At 41.3% G+C, this 16519-nt stretch overlaps 1 protein-coding gene across 4 annotated transcripts in view; it reads right to left on the bottom strand.

Annotated features, from left to right (window-relative positions):
* The window catches only part of TEX10 (testis expressed 10), a 58061-nt gene extending 42531 nt beyond the window's left edge, over positions 1-15530 (bottom strand). The window contains exons 1-7 of one of the 4 annotated variants that reach the window (XM_051609364.1): positions 15444-15527; positions 14936-15049; positions 12031-12219; positions 10527-11233; positions 4639-4882; positions 2739-2851; positions 794-1032 (exon numbers count right to left, since the gene is read on the bottom strand). In XM_051609364.1, the coding sequence (XP_051465324.1) occupies positions 794-1032; positions 2739-2851; positions 4639-4882; positions 10527-11233; positions 12031-12210 (1483 nt within the window). In that variant the 5' untranslated portion in view covers positions 12211-12219; positions 14936-15049; positions 15444-15527. Of the gene's footprint in view, positions 1-793; positions 1033-2738; positions 2852-4638; positions 4883-10526; positions 11234-12030; positions 12220-14935; positions 15198-15443 lie in introns of those variants that run through there. The other 3 variants (XM_051609365.1, XM_051609366.1, XM_051609363.1) reach the window with 3 other exon arrangements.
* Positions 15531-16519: the final 989 nt, after the last annotated feature.

The raw sequence follows: 16519 nt of genomic DNA, 5'->3' as shown, positions 1-16519 counted from the left end.
CTTTGTGGGACATGCGACATCTTTTCATCTTACAACAATAACTATGAGGCCTGCTGCTAAGAGCAAAGCATTTTCTATGAGCTCTACTCGGTTGCTTGGCTGTAGAATTAACTTCTACCAGACTGGTAAGACTCAAGAGACCCCTGCCACCTTTAGACTTACTGAAAAATTCCTTTCTTAAATAAGTCCTGTATCAATCACTTAACAGATATGTCTACCAGGGTCTCATCTGGAATACAACCAAGTAGTACTTGAAAAGCAGAAAAAAAGAAAAAAGCCAAGCCAAAATACTGTGCTGGTCCTGCAGGTCACAACAGGAAACTTGTTTCCTCTTGGAAAAAGATTCAAATCAAACAGCTTGGCATTTTCTGTCATCACAGAACTAGAGCGGTCACCTGACAATACTAAAGGTATTCTACCAGCTATGATAATTATGTTAAGTAATGATTGGAATATTAATGTATCATGCACCTCTGCATCCTAGCAGTTATTTTTTACAATGAGAAAAACTCATCTTCCCATTTATGGGAGCATCTTAAGAAGTAAAAACTGAAAACAGATACACAAATACATTAATGTTTTGCATATCAACAGTAAGAATTTAACAGCATTCCCAAAAACCAAGTATTTTTCGATGCCACATGCACTGACCATGAAATTCAATGTACCACTGTAGACAAAATGCATTATGACATAACTGAGGATATAACATGAAGCGATCTGAAAACACCAGAATAACTCAAGATCTCTGTCAGTGTATAACTTTGCTTTTCAGAAACTACTCACATCTTACCTTTGTTTTGCTGTATTTGCATTAGTCTCCAAGTCACACCAAGCAATCTGTTCACCTGCTTGCTATTCAGCTTGCTGCCATCCTGAAGAGTATCTGTCACAAATTTCCGTATCATGTCCAGCCAATCAGAATCTGTCTGAAGGGTTGAAGTGCTTGCCAGTGAAACCATTATGTCACACAAGGTTAAGTTCAGTAGAAGATGGTCTACACTGTTTGAGGATGTCATACAATACTTGTTGCTAAGGGGGAGTGCAGAACAAAAGGAGAGACATTTAAAAAAATGTTTTGTGCATTTTAATATACATTACTTTGGTAGAAATTATACTATGTTGAAAAAATTGGTGTTGAAGTTTTAAAGCAAATATACATTTGAGAAGTCGTATTTGACATGTGAGTACTTGAAAATTTTTGCTCTGCCACCAAATTGTTTATTTCTCATACTTACAGTGACAGTAACAAGCAAAGCTCTAAATTGTGTATCTATGGCTGACTTCTCCTGACTGACAATTTTAATCTGGCCTAGCACTACTTTCAGGTGACTGAAACCAGTAAAGAAAGGGTTTAGTTTGTCTCTTCTGTGTTTTTTCTGTAAGAATCATATGAATTTTGTTATTATCACACAATGAAAAAGCAACATGAATGGCACAAGAGCAATCCATTTATGTATTTTTTTCCAAACTCATGTGGAATCAGAAACACATTTTTCATAATCACAATGGTCTTTTACTCATTATATTAGTAAGCAAGGAAAGCGAAAGCAACTATTTTTATTTACATGGTATGAAGCTAGGTTTCCAGAAGCCTTGAAGTAACAGTCACAATAAAAATGCTATTATTTCTCCTGCATGTATCCAACAATAAAGTGCGGGAGTGGAGCAAAGCTTCACAACAGAGTGATGAAGGATCAACAGAAGTATGGTTGGTCTGGGTGTCATCTGTAATCTAAGACTGCTGCATTGCCTAAATACTAATTCTGAGACTTTCAGTTTCAAGGAATGGTGCTGAGGTCAAAACCTGGAAAAGCAAAACATCTTTTGGCTTTATGAACGTAAGAGGTAAGACTTAACTGAAATTAAAGCATTTCATGAAGAGCTATGCTGTACCTCTGATCTACATGCCCTTCCAGGAAAAGGAAATGCAACAGTCAAACTCTCAAATGGGATTTCAGCCTCAAGTACACCTGCAACTGGTAGACCCTTAGTATAAAACGTGCTGCTTCTACTACTACAGCTCCACCTGCTGTGGCACAGTTTGCAAGTATTCGAAATCAAGACAGACACTGGCTGATACCCACTGTACATACAGCAGTATTTTACAGGGACTGTAATGACACAGAATGACTCCAAAACAGACTTTGCATTAATACACACTCACTTCTGGAAGCTGCAACAACCTCCTAGTCTTCTGTACAAGAACAAAATTGATGCACCCACTCTATCAGTGAAGAAACACATATGTGAGTTTGACTTCTCTTGCACCAGTTCTGCTTTGCCATACATGACAGACCCAACGTGTCTCATATCCCCTCCTAGCTATATTTATCCAGCTCTGTAATACAACTATAGAAGAGTACAGGTGGGTCAAAAAAATGCTTTAATTATGTTTTGATGTAATTTAGTAGTCAACCAAAGAAAACATGCAGAATTTTGAAACTAGTCAGGCTAACAGAAAACACCAGGTAACAATACAAAAAATTCCCAATCAACCACTGAAGAAAATATTTTCATTTCTTCCAAACAGCATTTTAATTTCTACTGAACCTCTCAATTCAAAGCAATTGTATCTTCCTATAAAAAGTTCTCTACAGATCCTAAAGGAATACATGACACCTTCTTTTCCAAGATTGAAAATTTAATATTGGATAAAACATATAACGCACATTCACATTGATTGTCTCACTTATCTTGTGAAATTAAAACTGTAACATTACAGATTTTACTCTTACCCTCTGCATGAATCTTTCTTTTTGTGCTTTACTGTTTCTTGCAAAGAATAAGGAAAATGTCGCATGAAGTGGTGCTTGAAATCAACAAGGTAATTCACTCGGAGCCATAGTTCCTGTGAAAAAAAGCAGATCAGAGACAGAAAATGTGGTGGTGAGTGAAACACATGAATGCAATCATCTTCCAAAATCCATTACTGGAATCAATGAAAAACAGGAATTTTAGCTTCTGTTTGCAAATTTTCTTATCTATTTCCTTTTGGATATAAATGCAAAGTCCTGTGCATGAACTTCAAGGTTCCTCAAGCCGAGGCTGAGCAACAACATTTAATCCAAACTGGAGCAGTGCATTTTCTTAGCACATATTGCTGTGGGTATATGCAATATGAAACCAAGTGAGTTACAGAAGTGAATTGAAAATGCTTCTATATCAATTTATCAGGATACTTCAAATCAAAGTGAACTCTCATTTACTTGCAGGGACTGTTCTGAGTTTTCCATTAAGATGTATTCTGACATTGCCTTAATCTTTCTCTGTCATTAGCATACTTGCAGTTCAAAGCCTACTGACACTAAACATTTTACAGTAAAAAGGCTATCCTTACAGAAAAAAGGATTATTTTCAATATATACAAGTAAATTTAATTGGCAGGTCAGCAGACACTCAAAGTCACTAATCCACAAACTGTCCGGCAGAATTTTTTACAAGAAAAGCCTGCACTGTTATTCAATTGGTCAGATAGAATAATCCTTTTGACACCCAAGTATTAAGAACACAGAATGACTGTTAAACTATTTCATAGATTAATCGGTTTCCACTCAGCATAGTCATAGTGGTTCTACAAAGTGTCTCTAATAATCACTTTGGCCTGTAAGCCAAGGGCTATTAAATAGGGGAAGCTTCCATTTTTTAATTGAGCCATTTGAACACATTTTATACATAAAGATGACTATAAAGGAAAAGCAGGATAAACAGTTTATCTAAACTACAATATGCTCCCCCCCAAAATGTTTCACCGACATCAGATTTTTTTCTTTTTCAAACCATCCTAAGGTCATAATTCGACTGCTTGTACCTAAACCAGCTACAACTTGACACAGGAGCACTCCTTTCACGCAACAGAAATGATGACACCCTATGGCTCAGGGCAGCAGCAGTTCTGCAACACCCCAAAGAGAAAGGCTAGGGGCAACAGGCTGCCATGTGTATTCCTCTGGCCAACAACCTGCTTTCTGTCTGCTTCCAGGAGGCCTCCTAGGAAAGATGAAAGTGGGACACCATGTTTTGTTCAGACTCACTGAGTCCATCCCTCATGTGCACTGAGTAATACTGGTCTAATGGAATTATTCCACAAATTATTTCCAGTAATTATTCTATCTGTAGATTTTTGTTTAGCAAATGGACCTACAGTCCTATACGCAGGTAAAACAACGAGCTGTCAAGACCTGCCTTCCAACTACTTGCAATAGCCAGAATGGAAAGTGTTCTTTTCCAGTTTGCGAGGTCTTTAGAGGAGCATTATCCCTTACTTTTCCAAGGGTTTAGGGTTTTGTTCATTTCTATCCCCATGCCCCCATAAAATTTTCAATACACAAAAAAGGAGCAAACAACTCCATTCTATGCTTTTTTCAAATTTATATTCTAGAGGTTATCTGAGAGACAGAACATTCCTCTCCTCCAACACTACTTTCAGTGTCAAAAGCTTTTGTCTGTCAAGGCCTCCTAGAAACTATCTGTGAACTCACTGCTCAGTTGTTTACTACAGTAAGAGACTTGACAAAATCCAAAAGCTAAGCCTTTTTTCTCTTAATATTTCCACTACTTCCAATCACCAAATCACTAGGTTTTCGACCAAAACAAAATGAACTGTCATGATTACCCCATGGGTCACTTCTCCCTTACCATTTTGTACGTTTCATCATGTTGCTTTGTGAGTTTCCACAATAAATGTATTATACTAAGCACTTGCTGCATAAGCTGCTGAGATTCTGATTCCAAAAGGTTTCCAAGAATGGGAGCTGATTGTGCAAGAGATGCTTCAATCCAGCACTCTATCAGTAATGGAATTATTATCTCAATAAAACTCTTTAAGTTTTCAGCCGAGGACAGGCCTTTTCCTGCACTGTCCATTACACTTGCCAGAGACCTAAACAACAAAAGCAAAAAAAAAAGGAAAAGAGATAAACATCACACCTTTAAGAAAAGATTAGAGCAATACCCCTTTTCCTGCTTTCTGAACAAGAAAAATTATGGTTTTTTAATACATTAAATGCTTCCTTGCTTTCTTGCCAGGTTATTTCAGTAACGAAAAAAGGGTGTTCAAACCATCTCCAACAAACCTGCTCTCCAGTCTCCCTGCAAGTTTGTGTGCTTCTAGAACAACTTATTAATATTTCAGTAATTTATATGTAAAATCTATAAAGTGAAGAAATATTATTTGCTTTATGATATCAACCAACAGCTAAGAATTCACTGTATTCAGCACTACAAAATAAAAAAAAAAATAGTCTTAAGCTCCTTGAAGCACAATAATGAGACTACAAAGTATTGTCAAATGCATGAGGTTTATTAAAGTTAAGAACCATCTCCAGCTATAATAAACAAACTTGTTCTTCATATTAGTTGAATAAAAAAAATAATTCAGTTCCCACCTGATGTTTAATTAATGCTCTGCAGAGCAACTAGCTGGAAAATGATTAAAATAATCTGCTCATGAAGTTAAGCAAAAATTATTTTAAAAGTGAAGATACATGGTTTAAAGGAAACAAACCACCCAGAAAGCAAGAAAAGCAAGGACTCCCCCCCATTTTAACACACTTCATGTTTCAAAAGGGATTATCAGCAAAAATGACCAACTATTGCTTCTGGATAAATGTAGGCAATTTATATCCATTTTAAAATGAAGGTTCTTTAAAGAAAGAACCCCCTGAACTAACTTACAGCAAGGAATTCTCATAATAATTCTTTGTAATATAGAAAAATTGGTGTGCTGAACCTCCTCTGTTAACTACTTCAGTAATCTTCAAGTGATTTTTCTTTACTAACAATAAGATCTGAATAACTATTTGCTTGCTTTCCACAGACAGTCCTGTTTACAAATATTTTACTTGCATATTGGATTAAAGAGGTAAAGCAAGACAAGATGGAGGAGAGAATTTAAATCTCTGGAAGCCTAACCGGTTTTATCTTTAGCACCTACTATAACTACCAGACATCTTAACATTTTATGAAGCTTAGCATTAAGTCCAGCAACCAATGCATGCAGTCAATGTAATTTGGCAGTTTTGTCCCTTTTTTGTTACTCTGTCTCTTCTATGCCACAGACACTGCAACAAAGATAGCAGTTTCTTCCAGGCTGTTGAAAGTTTAGGGTGAATGGTCCTAAATTACACATTTAGCACTCAGTCACCGAAAGATACAGTAGGCAAATCCCATCTTCCACTTATAACCACAATGAATTCTAAAGTGCACTTTGGAAAAGCCAGTTGATATCAAGACCATAAGCTTACTGAAAAAGTTAGGTTGTCCTGTAAATGCTATGCCATGACATGACTACACAGCCAAAATTCTGACATGTCAGTAATTGGCTGAAATAGTTCTGAAGTGGTAGTCCTCAGTTTCTTTGAATACCTGATATTACAGCAGAGCTCTGGAATTCAAGCAATCTGTTTCTGCAACACAAAAAAAATCTCCCCATTGAACAGTACATGAAACCTAAGAAGCTGGCAACACACACCTGAAGATCGCTATAAAAGTATAACACACAGACCCAACTATTTCAGTACTTTAAGAAATAAGGGATGGAAAAACAATCCATGCCAGAATGGATACTACACCCAGTTACCAGAAGTGTTTGGGCGAGAATACTTAGCATGGCTTTTATGTACCTCTGCAAAAGAAGCCCCCATCTCTGAAGGTAAGACTCCTCAAATACTCAAGGTTAACAAAAGGGGTAAGAAAGTACTGAATCCCAGAATCATAGAATGTACTGGGTTGGAAGGGACCTATGAAGGTCATCTAGTCCAACCCCCCTACAATAAGCAGGGACATCACCAGCTAGGCCAGATTGCTCAGAGCCCCCTCAAGTCTGACCTTGAATGTCTCTAGGGATGGTCCTACACCACCTCCCTAAGAAACTTGTTCTAATGATCCACCACTCCCATATTAAAGGACTTTTTCCTAATGTCCAACATAAATCTAACCTTTTCTAGCTTAAAACCATTATCTCTTGTCCTATTACTAGCCTCTCTGGTGAAAAGCCCCTCCTCAGATTTCCTGTGAGCCCCTTCAGGTACTGGAAGGCCACTATAAGGTCTCCCTGGAGCCTTCTCTTCAGGCTGAACATCCCCAACTCCCTCAGCCTGTCTTCATAGCAGAGGTGCTCCAGCCTTCTGATCATTTTCATGGCCCTCTTCTGGACACGATCCAATGTATGATTGTCAGTAATGGATTATGACAAAGTATTACAGTAAATCTGTCCAGTATGCCTTTGACTAGTGCAATATCCTTACCAATACAGGTTCACTGGAACTGGGAAATGTTCATGTCAATCTAAGTGTTACTCTTTTCGCCATGTACCTGTTCTCACAATTTTGAAATGGTAAGGCAGCTCTCAGAAACACTACAAAGCACGTTATCTTCGTATTGTTATGAAATACTATTGAGGGGAGCTGCAAGACATTTGTGTACCCCTTAAGATGGCATCTTTCTTTAAAATTCCAGTATTTTTATAAAGCAGGAACAAACAAAAGAAAACCGTGTAACATATCAGCCATTTGACAGTAAGAGGACAACAGAAATTCAGCAAAAGGAAGCCAAAGAAGCATAAAAGAAACAGAAAATAAAGAAAACTTTTTGCTGCTTAAAATAGAAAAAGTCATTAGAAGTTAATGGCTTAGGGTCTAAACCAGGTTATTTTTTTGTGTGTGTGCACTTGCAGTTGCAGTAGAAGTACTTGGTACACCAAGTGAAGTGTGTTTTCCATTTCTATCTGATGCAGTGGTCAGACCATATACATATTTATTCACTATGCTTAGTCTTCCATTTCAGTCTCTCAAGTCTTATTCTCTTTTTCTGTAGCTTCATTTTGCCCTTTCTCAGCAGAAACAGAAGCTCTGTAATTTTTCTTCAGCACCATTTCCAGTTAAAAAAAGAAAAAAAAATCACATCTTCGTATCACCACATTTAAGTTGTGAAGGCTTTCCATTTTTCCACACCTGAAATGAATGACATAAAAAGCAGCAGTCAGCATATCAGGCAGAGAATACATTCTAATAAACACCTAATTCACTGTAATCTTTAATTCACACACAGAAGGATGGCCTAGCACACAGCAGAAAAAAATACACTTGTAAAATTTGCATTGCTGAACTATCCAGCGTTCCAAACTCAGAATCTACACTTTTTACTAAATATTAATACTGCAAACTAATTCTGAAATGCCTTTTTATAGTCACTAGGTTCTAATCAATTAGGTGCCATTCTTATCCAATGAACTCGTGAGATTAAAAAGATCCAGAAACTTCAAGAATTAGGTGACTTTTTAAAGAACACATTTAAAACTTACTTCCAGTACTACCCATGAGGCCAACAATGCATACATGCTGCAACTAGTTACTTGTGGTTTAGTCCACTCATTACCTATAGTTAAGACTTGACTATTTGTGCATTAATTTCTTTACTCAAAAACACCAAATCTGAGATTTTGGAAGTACTCAAGAGGCATTACAGGTGTTTTGCACCTCCTATTGGAAGTAATTCCTGTACTTACAGTAATGGCCACAGCAGAGGCCTGGGAAGGCCTGTAAAAGGCCACCGTTGGGATTGGAACAGAGAGAATAAAATATCTTCAGATTACTATAAAATATTTCAGTGGTAAACACAAAAGCCACCACAGTAACTTCCACTCTTAGAATTTCAGTTATCCACTAAAACAAACTGTACACTTGCCCTCTCTGCAAAATGTGTGCAAATGCAATAAAATGAGAATATTTTAGTACCTTCTGCAGGTGCCCCTTCTCCTTCCATTCTTCTGTTCTGCTGCCATCAGCTTGCTCTGCCAGTCTCGCCTTGGATTCTAGCAATGTTTCCTTCTGTGCCTCTGGCTCCTTCTCAGGCTTGCAAGTGCCTTTTTGAAAGTATTTATAACCACAAGCGGATCACGATGTTTCAACAAAACCTAGCTCCTCAGAAAAGTGGAATCCAATTTCAGGTGACACCAGATGTAAAGCTTATTTTCCTAGGCTTTGGATACAACACATCTTCAGCTACCACAGGGCATGGTGTACACACTGCCTGCCATTCAGGGTACAATACAAGAACGCTCTGATAGACGGTGGTCCACAATTGCATGTTTCTGACTGCAGAGATGAAGTCCGTAGGACTGGTTTGTGCTTAGCACTGAACACGTTCCCCTGCCTCCAGTGAGCTTCACTTGTCTTATTTCTAACTAGTTTTGACTGCAGCAGATATTGTTGGTCAGGAATGAGCTCTTACGCTATCCTAACAATCGTTTTTATTAGAACTAGCAGCACATGACACCTAGCCTAATATACATTTCCTATACTTACCACAACTAATACGCTATCTACCAAGGAGAAGCCTAGGAGAGAAGGAAGGAAATGGTCATTTGTGCATCTCCACAACCAAGATGGAAAACACCTGCTAATTCAGGCAAATACCTGTGGTATTAAAAGAGAACACCTCTTCTTCTGCACTACATTTAGTCAAAGATACAAGATGGACAAAGCAATGGATTAGGCAATGAGCTTTATACCCTTTTCTGCCACTGACCTCCTAAATTATTTTGTTATAATTGCTTTATACTCCATACTCAAGTCTTCGGCAGCAGTAAAACAAGTATTGTGGCTTCTCTTAAAACCACCTTGATTATCTATGGATTACAAGTGCTGTGTGACAGGTAAGCAGTTTCTGTTCTTCAAGTCACCGTTCCAGATCTCCTATCAGCAGGTATGTAACATCTATAGTAATACACACACGAGACTGCCAATGTTTGAAAGGTACCATAAAATGGTATCCCCTCTAGTTTGAGGAGTGGGTGAATGGGAAAGCAGGAAAAGAAATAAAGATGGCTAGTTGTTTCTCTTAACTTCAGCTCATGTCTATTTAGAGTACTACTAAAAAACCCCAAAGCTTTCTGTGACTAAGCACACTGCACTTTCATCCATATTCATCAACATGTCTTGGAAAATGCATCTTTTATTCATAGCAAAGCTATAAACTGATGAATCAATTAAAAATATGCAGAACCAGGAACTCAGTCCCTTCCAACTCAAACCATTCTATGATTCATACAGCCAGACACATCTTACCCTGTTCCCTTTTCAGAAGTATATTCAAAGAAAATAATCTCCTAAACTTATTATACACTCATGACAGTGAAAACAAAAAAATTCATTCATTATCGCAGTGTAAGAAAAAAACTTTACATTTAACGTGCACAAATTTGCCTGCAACAACCTGTAGTCATTAGTTCTAAACCCAAAACCAACACTGGAGTTGGCCTTCAATAATTATTATAAATAGCATAAAGCTTTTATTTTATAACAAGAAAGCTAATGATAAATCCATGGCACAGTTATCTCCCGAGTATTTCTGTGTTTTCAAGGCACTGCAGTAAGACTGCACATTACACTAAATGCCCTAAAATATGGCTAAGGGACAATCCCACAACAGAACTTAAATAGTTATCTTCAACAGCAACTAATCACAGTTTAACACTGTCATTATAAAGTCAACATTAAGTACCAAATTAGTAAATATTTTCTCACCTTAGTCTAAATGATGAGTTCATCTTTGGTCTTAAGCCACCATTTTCGAACAGTTGTATGTGTTGCTGATTATTTGCATGGACCTTCCAACTTATACATATCGGGTTCCTCACAGAACGAGGGTTGTCCTTCTGTTCTTGAAGTCCCTCATCCTCTTTTTCACTGGATCCATCTACCACTGCTTGGAGAAACTTCTTGAGCCTTGTAAGTACATTCAACCTCCACTGCTGAGAAGTTACTCTCCGATTTGGGTTAACAGAAAGCATCCAGGAAAGTTTCTCTCTGCTTTTGAGTCTTTTTGACAGCTGCTGGTGAGAAATCAGCTCTACAAAATTCTTCAAAAATATAATGCTGCGGTCTGTGAGAAGAGCTGGGTATGCTTCCAATAAAACATCCAAGACTTTCAATGAATCTTCCTGAATTCCCTCACTGATATGAGTCATGGCACTGGAGAGATGGGCACTTACCAAAGGAAAAAATGGAGCAATCTGTTCTGCTCTTATTTTTGAAGCCAGGAATTGCAGCAGGTGAACAGCTGCTCCTCTGACACCAGAATCTTTGTCTGTAAACACAGCTGCCACCTCACTTATTATACTCGAAAGGTGTGCATCAATTACAAATGGATACTGAGACAGGAGATCTTTGAGCCCAAGAAGTGCATTATGCTTAACCCCAGGACTATAATGATGCATCTGTGAAAGCAGATCCTAAAAGAAAAGAAACACATATGCTTGCCCTAAGTATTACTTCATGTTCTTTATAAACTTGTCCACTTATGTCCAGCATATTTTCTTACACACTTATAAATACAGATCTATTCTTATGATGTACTGCTGTTCATAACAGCATAGTATGTTCAGAACAAATATACGATTAGTTTGAAGAGTAACAATGAACCAATTATCAAAACTCAATTTCAGGGAAAAGCAAGATAACATGAATTGTGCTTCAAGTAATTAAGATAATCCACATTTTTAAGTTTATGCACAGCCCCACTGACTTAACAGAGGAATGACCAAAAATCAGCCCTCTCACGCTTGTCCTCAAGAGCAATCTCAGCCTCAGCAGCTTTATTCAGTTTAAGCAGAGAGCTGCAAGAGACAGAAGATGACACAAAGGAAAGCAGAACCATCACCCAAAGAAAGACATGATTTTTAAAAAACATCATCTCAGGAAGGCTACTTTGAAAATCCTATCCTTAAGTTAGGAACCAAGACTTTAAAAAAAACAAACATTAATCCTAGATACTTTAATCAGTGTGCAACTTTAACTTTTGCACTGCTGAAAACCTTTCCGCTGGATTATATACTGGATCAGCAATTTGAATAATTGGTCAACTTATTGTCAAGGACAGAAAAGCTGTGTTCAGATACTATGCTGTCATTTTGTTTGTTTGTTTTTCTTTTTAAATAAATATTTTTGTAAACACTAGTAAACACAGTAAGCCTAGGTAAATCACAAGTAATCTTCTGTCATTTCAGAACATAATAATGTCACTGTATACCTTAATGTTAAGTTTTCTATTTTGTGTAGGAAGCACTCCATCTTCTTTAAGTTGTTCAGGAATTTGTATGGCCTTTGTTTTGAAGGTAGTATCAGTTGCGTTCTCTAGTTTAGGCTTTTTTTTCCCAACCTTAAATTTCACCTTCTGGAAATCTTCTTGATGTTTCCTTTTTTTAGTCATTCTGATTCTCTGCAAAAAGATATTCAAAATTTTAGTTTTATTAAATACACTACAAATATTTTTTTCCGTCAAACAGCAGCAACTTCCTACTGAAGGCTACTGTTTTCATGCTTTTTCCCTACACATAAACTAGTGTCCACTCCTGAGACAAGCTGCTCAGCCAAACAAACATGTAGACTGATCCAGTCTATATATATGTATGTATGTATGTATTTATTATTACTTTACTAAAAAAGATCACTCAGGAATGCATCTTCCACCGCTTTATTGGATTAAGTTGCTGATTTTATTTTAAAAAGGTTCCTGCCAATACAGTAACTTTTTACACAGTTGACTCTTGTCAAGCCAAAGGAGCTCGAAGAACAGTTTAATTTAATTTATATGTTGTTCACTAATCCAATCATTAATAGCATAGTCCGCAAAGGTAAGCTCATGGGCTTAGCCAGGCCTTCCCTGCTAACACCAGTACACAAGAATCCAAGAAAACTTCCACTACACACTGAGAAGTCCAGGCTGTGCATTTAAAAATGGTAATTCAAAAGAATGAGGGGGAGGAGGTTAAATAGACACATATAAAGTAAAAAAAGAGACTGAAAAACTACATTATATTTAATAAAGCATAAGAAACAAGGTAGTATGAGTAGCTATACTTAGAATTCTGTCATACAGACATACTTGAATAGACACAATCAAACAAACTAAACCCCACATGTCAGTTTCTGAATAATCTCTTGCTTTGTTAGATCTCTGCTGATACAAGTACTCTTAATTACTTCCCAAAAGCCCCACAACAAACGACCACCACTTGGCAGTTTTCTTGATTTTATCTTCCTTCCTCATCTCCACACTCCTGAATTCATTCACAACAAAAACTCTAGAAGCTGATTTCACAACACTCACCATCACATACAGATTGCTAATTAAGACCATGAATCCATAGTCTGATGGCTCCTAGAAGTGGCTGTAGAAATTACTTACAACTTAAAAGGCGGAAGGGGGAGACAAGCACCAATCCATTTCGATGTTGAGGTTTAACAACTCAGAGCTTTCTAATGATAACAGGTTATTTATAGAGCTGGGAATCTGAATACTTCCAGATCTCACTGTACACAGCATAAAGGTCCATAATCCTTGTTTCTTCTCTCTTTCAAACTACTCCTTGGGTAACTAGGTTTTGCACATTCTTAATATCTGAACTATACAAAAAAAGCTGTGAACACTATGCTCAAATTTTAAAGACTAAACTAACTTAAAGAAAAAACAAAACACAACAAACAACACAGCTGACCAAACCCAGAAATCTCTGAATAAAATATCCAGTTGTCTGGATTTTATTTTTTGTTTCATTTTATTTATCTCTTTTATTCTTTTATGGTGGATATTATAGTAGTTCACTCTAGAAAGTATAATTCTAGAGCTGATTTTCCCATTGGACTTAAAATTGTAAATTTGTGCTGTATTTCACTATTTCATACACACATCATCAGGTTAATTAAAGATTGTCAATCTCCATTCTTTTAAAGCAATTTAAACAACTGATTACACAAACTTTTGACTACAACTTAATTTCTGCTTTTCATACGCTAGCTTAAAATGGCTGTATGTGAGACAACTTTAACTCAAGTGCAAATTTAACATAAGTAACCTACCAACTGAAAGGGCTTTAAAAAAAATTGAGGTTTGGTGCCAAAATAAATAGGTCCTTTAGTGTCCAACAAGAACAACTACAGTTTTATAAGCTTTTGATTTTTACCATATGCCTCTTTCTGGGAAGAACTGCAACAAGACCTTCACTACTTGACTGCAAGACATACAGAAACAGCTAGAAGCTTTTGACATGAATGTTATTTCCCACTTTGAAAGCTTGCTTTGATGGAAATATTTAGGAAGCCTCACTCTGCAGGATGAAATGTTCGGCTTCCAATTAGCATCAAAAACTTTACAACACAGGTGAACACACACCTGAACAAGGTCAATTAAGTTCTTTTGAAGAAGGCTAAAAAATAAAAATAAAAATATCCTTTCTCCTAATAAAACAAAGCACAGCTTACCTTGCACTGCATATCTTGGAAATAATTTATTAAAAACCTAAACATGTCCATTTCCAATTCACATGGACCTTACTAAATCAGAGATAAAACAGTTACAAAACCAAAGCCATTAAAACATCACAGCATCTAGGTAATAAAATATCGAGGAAAAGTGCATCCAGCTGATGAAGCTACGTAAATATTTTAATGAAACTTCTCGCTGAAACAATTGTTGGCTTTCTGACTTCAGCTTTATCTCCAGTTGGCCCCCCCTCCAGCAGAACGAAGTGCACCTTGGTGCTTTTGCAGGAAGACAGCTTCACCATCCAAACCATTGAAACGACCTCAGATCAATGCCAGCTCCCTTTGACGCCCAGCAGCCAGAAGCTCCTTCAGGCATCGCTCGGCCATCCTGGCGCCAGGCTTAGGGAAAGGGACACCGAAAGCAGCGACTCTTCCACCTGCAGCCTGCCCCCTCGCCGCTCCGAGAGGGTATCCCCAGGGAACCTTCGCTACCAGCAGGTTCGGAAGCTCAAGCAACCCGGCAAATCCTGAGCCACCAGCAGGCGAGCTGCGTGCCCTCACCTATCCGACGGCCACGCGTTCCCGCCGGCCGCGCTCTCTCCCGGCAGGACAGACACACGTACCGGCGCCGGGCCGCCCCCCCCGCCGCAAGCCCGGCCCCCGCGCCGTACCCCAGAGCCGAGGCGCTGCTGGAACGGAGGCGGCTCCTCCCGCAGGTCTAGGCCGCTAAACCACCTTCCTCACCGTCCCGGGACATCCTCCGGCTCGCTCCCGCTCCCCAAGCTCTACGAGGCGTTCAAACGAGGCGCGTCAGTGCCTGCCCGCCGCCGGGGAGGCCGCCAGCCCGGCTCCCGGGGGCCGCCGCGCCGGGGAAGCCCCGGCGGCTGAGGGGAGCTGCCGGGCGAGCGGCTCCGCGCACCGCCGGGCCGGGAAGGTGCGGCAGGGAGGCGGCGGCGGCGGCGGCGGGACGACGCCCAGGGCCGGGAGAGCGAAGGCCGCCGGTTTCCCGGGACCGGCACGCCGGCGTCCCCGCCGCCCTGCGCAGGAGCGGGCGGCCGGGGGGTGGGTCACACAAAAGGCGGCCGGGCCGGGCCGGGCCGGGCTGGGCTGGGCTGGGCTGTGAGAACCGCCGCCTCCTCCCGCCTCCCCCCCCCCCCGCCCCCCGGTAACGGCACTCACCCGGCACGCGGCAGCGCGCGCCTCCGCCCCCGGGAGGCTGCCCGGAAACGGCGGCTCCCCACGTGAGCGGCGGGAACCGAGCGCCGCATCCACACACACACACTCCCCCCCCACTGCCCCCCTCTCTCCCTCCCGCCTCCTCCTTCCCCACGGGGACCGAGCGCCATTTCCTTCCGCTCCGCCGCCGCCCGGGCGCTGGCGCCACCTGCCGGCGAGGCGGCCTGGGAGGGCTGGGGCGGGGGTGCAGCCGAGGCAGGCGCAGCTCCCGGCCCTCCTGGTGGGAGCGGTTTGGGAAGGGTTTGGGAAAGGGGGGGGGAGGGGGGAGGGGGGGTTGTTTCGTCTGGAGGGGAGGAGGCGGAGGGGAGGGAGACGGCAGCGCGGTCTCCGCCGCCCCCCTGGGGAGGGGGGGGGCTGCAGGGAGGGGTGGGTCTCCGCGCCGCAGGAGCCGGCGGCGGGGCGAGAGGGGAGGGGGCGTGGGGCGGAGCTGCCCCGCGGGCCGCGCTTCCCGGCGCCGGAGCGGGCGGCCCAGGGAGGGGGCCGAGGTGCCGGGACGGGCTCTGCGGGTGCTCGCCAAGGGGACGTGGTGGTTCCTTTGGGAGCTCTGGGGGAACGGGGCAGCCTCGAGGGTCCCGCGCGGGCTTTGCCGGCCGGAGCGGTGCTGCCTGTGGCTGTGACCCGGTGCCGAGAGGAGGGAGCTTCGGCGAAGGTCGGCGTCCCTGTTCTGGGGTCCGCGTGCGGGAGGATCCAGGCGGCGGGGAGGCTCTGCCGGCCGGTCTGCGCCGACACCCGGACCGGGGTTGTGCCCCAGGACGGGGATGCGTCCCGCAGCCCGAGGGCCTGAGCACCAGCCTGGGAGACACGCGAAGCAGCGCCAGAGGAGGGTGTTCCCGCACCCGCCCGCAGCAGCGGCCAGCACCGCAGACAGACCGTCACTCTTCTCTTGCACACCCAAACCTGTTCATTTCCTACCGATTCACCTGCGGATACCCTTCTCCTTGCCACCTCCTGCCTCCTAAGAGGAACAGAAGTTTTGCATTCTTCTTAAAAATCACTTTCCCAGAGCTGTCTGGTCTCCT

Source organism: Apus apus, chromosome 2 (genome assembly GCF_020740795.1).
Source record: "Apus apus isolate bApuApu2 chromosome 2, bApuApu2.pri.cur, whole genome shotgun sequence".
NCBI lineage: Eukaryota > Metazoa > Chordata > Aves > Apodiformes > Apodidae > Apus > Apus apus.
The sequence above is the reverse complement of the archived record's forward strand: the minus strand, read 5'-3'. Positions and strand labels throughout refer to the sequence as shown.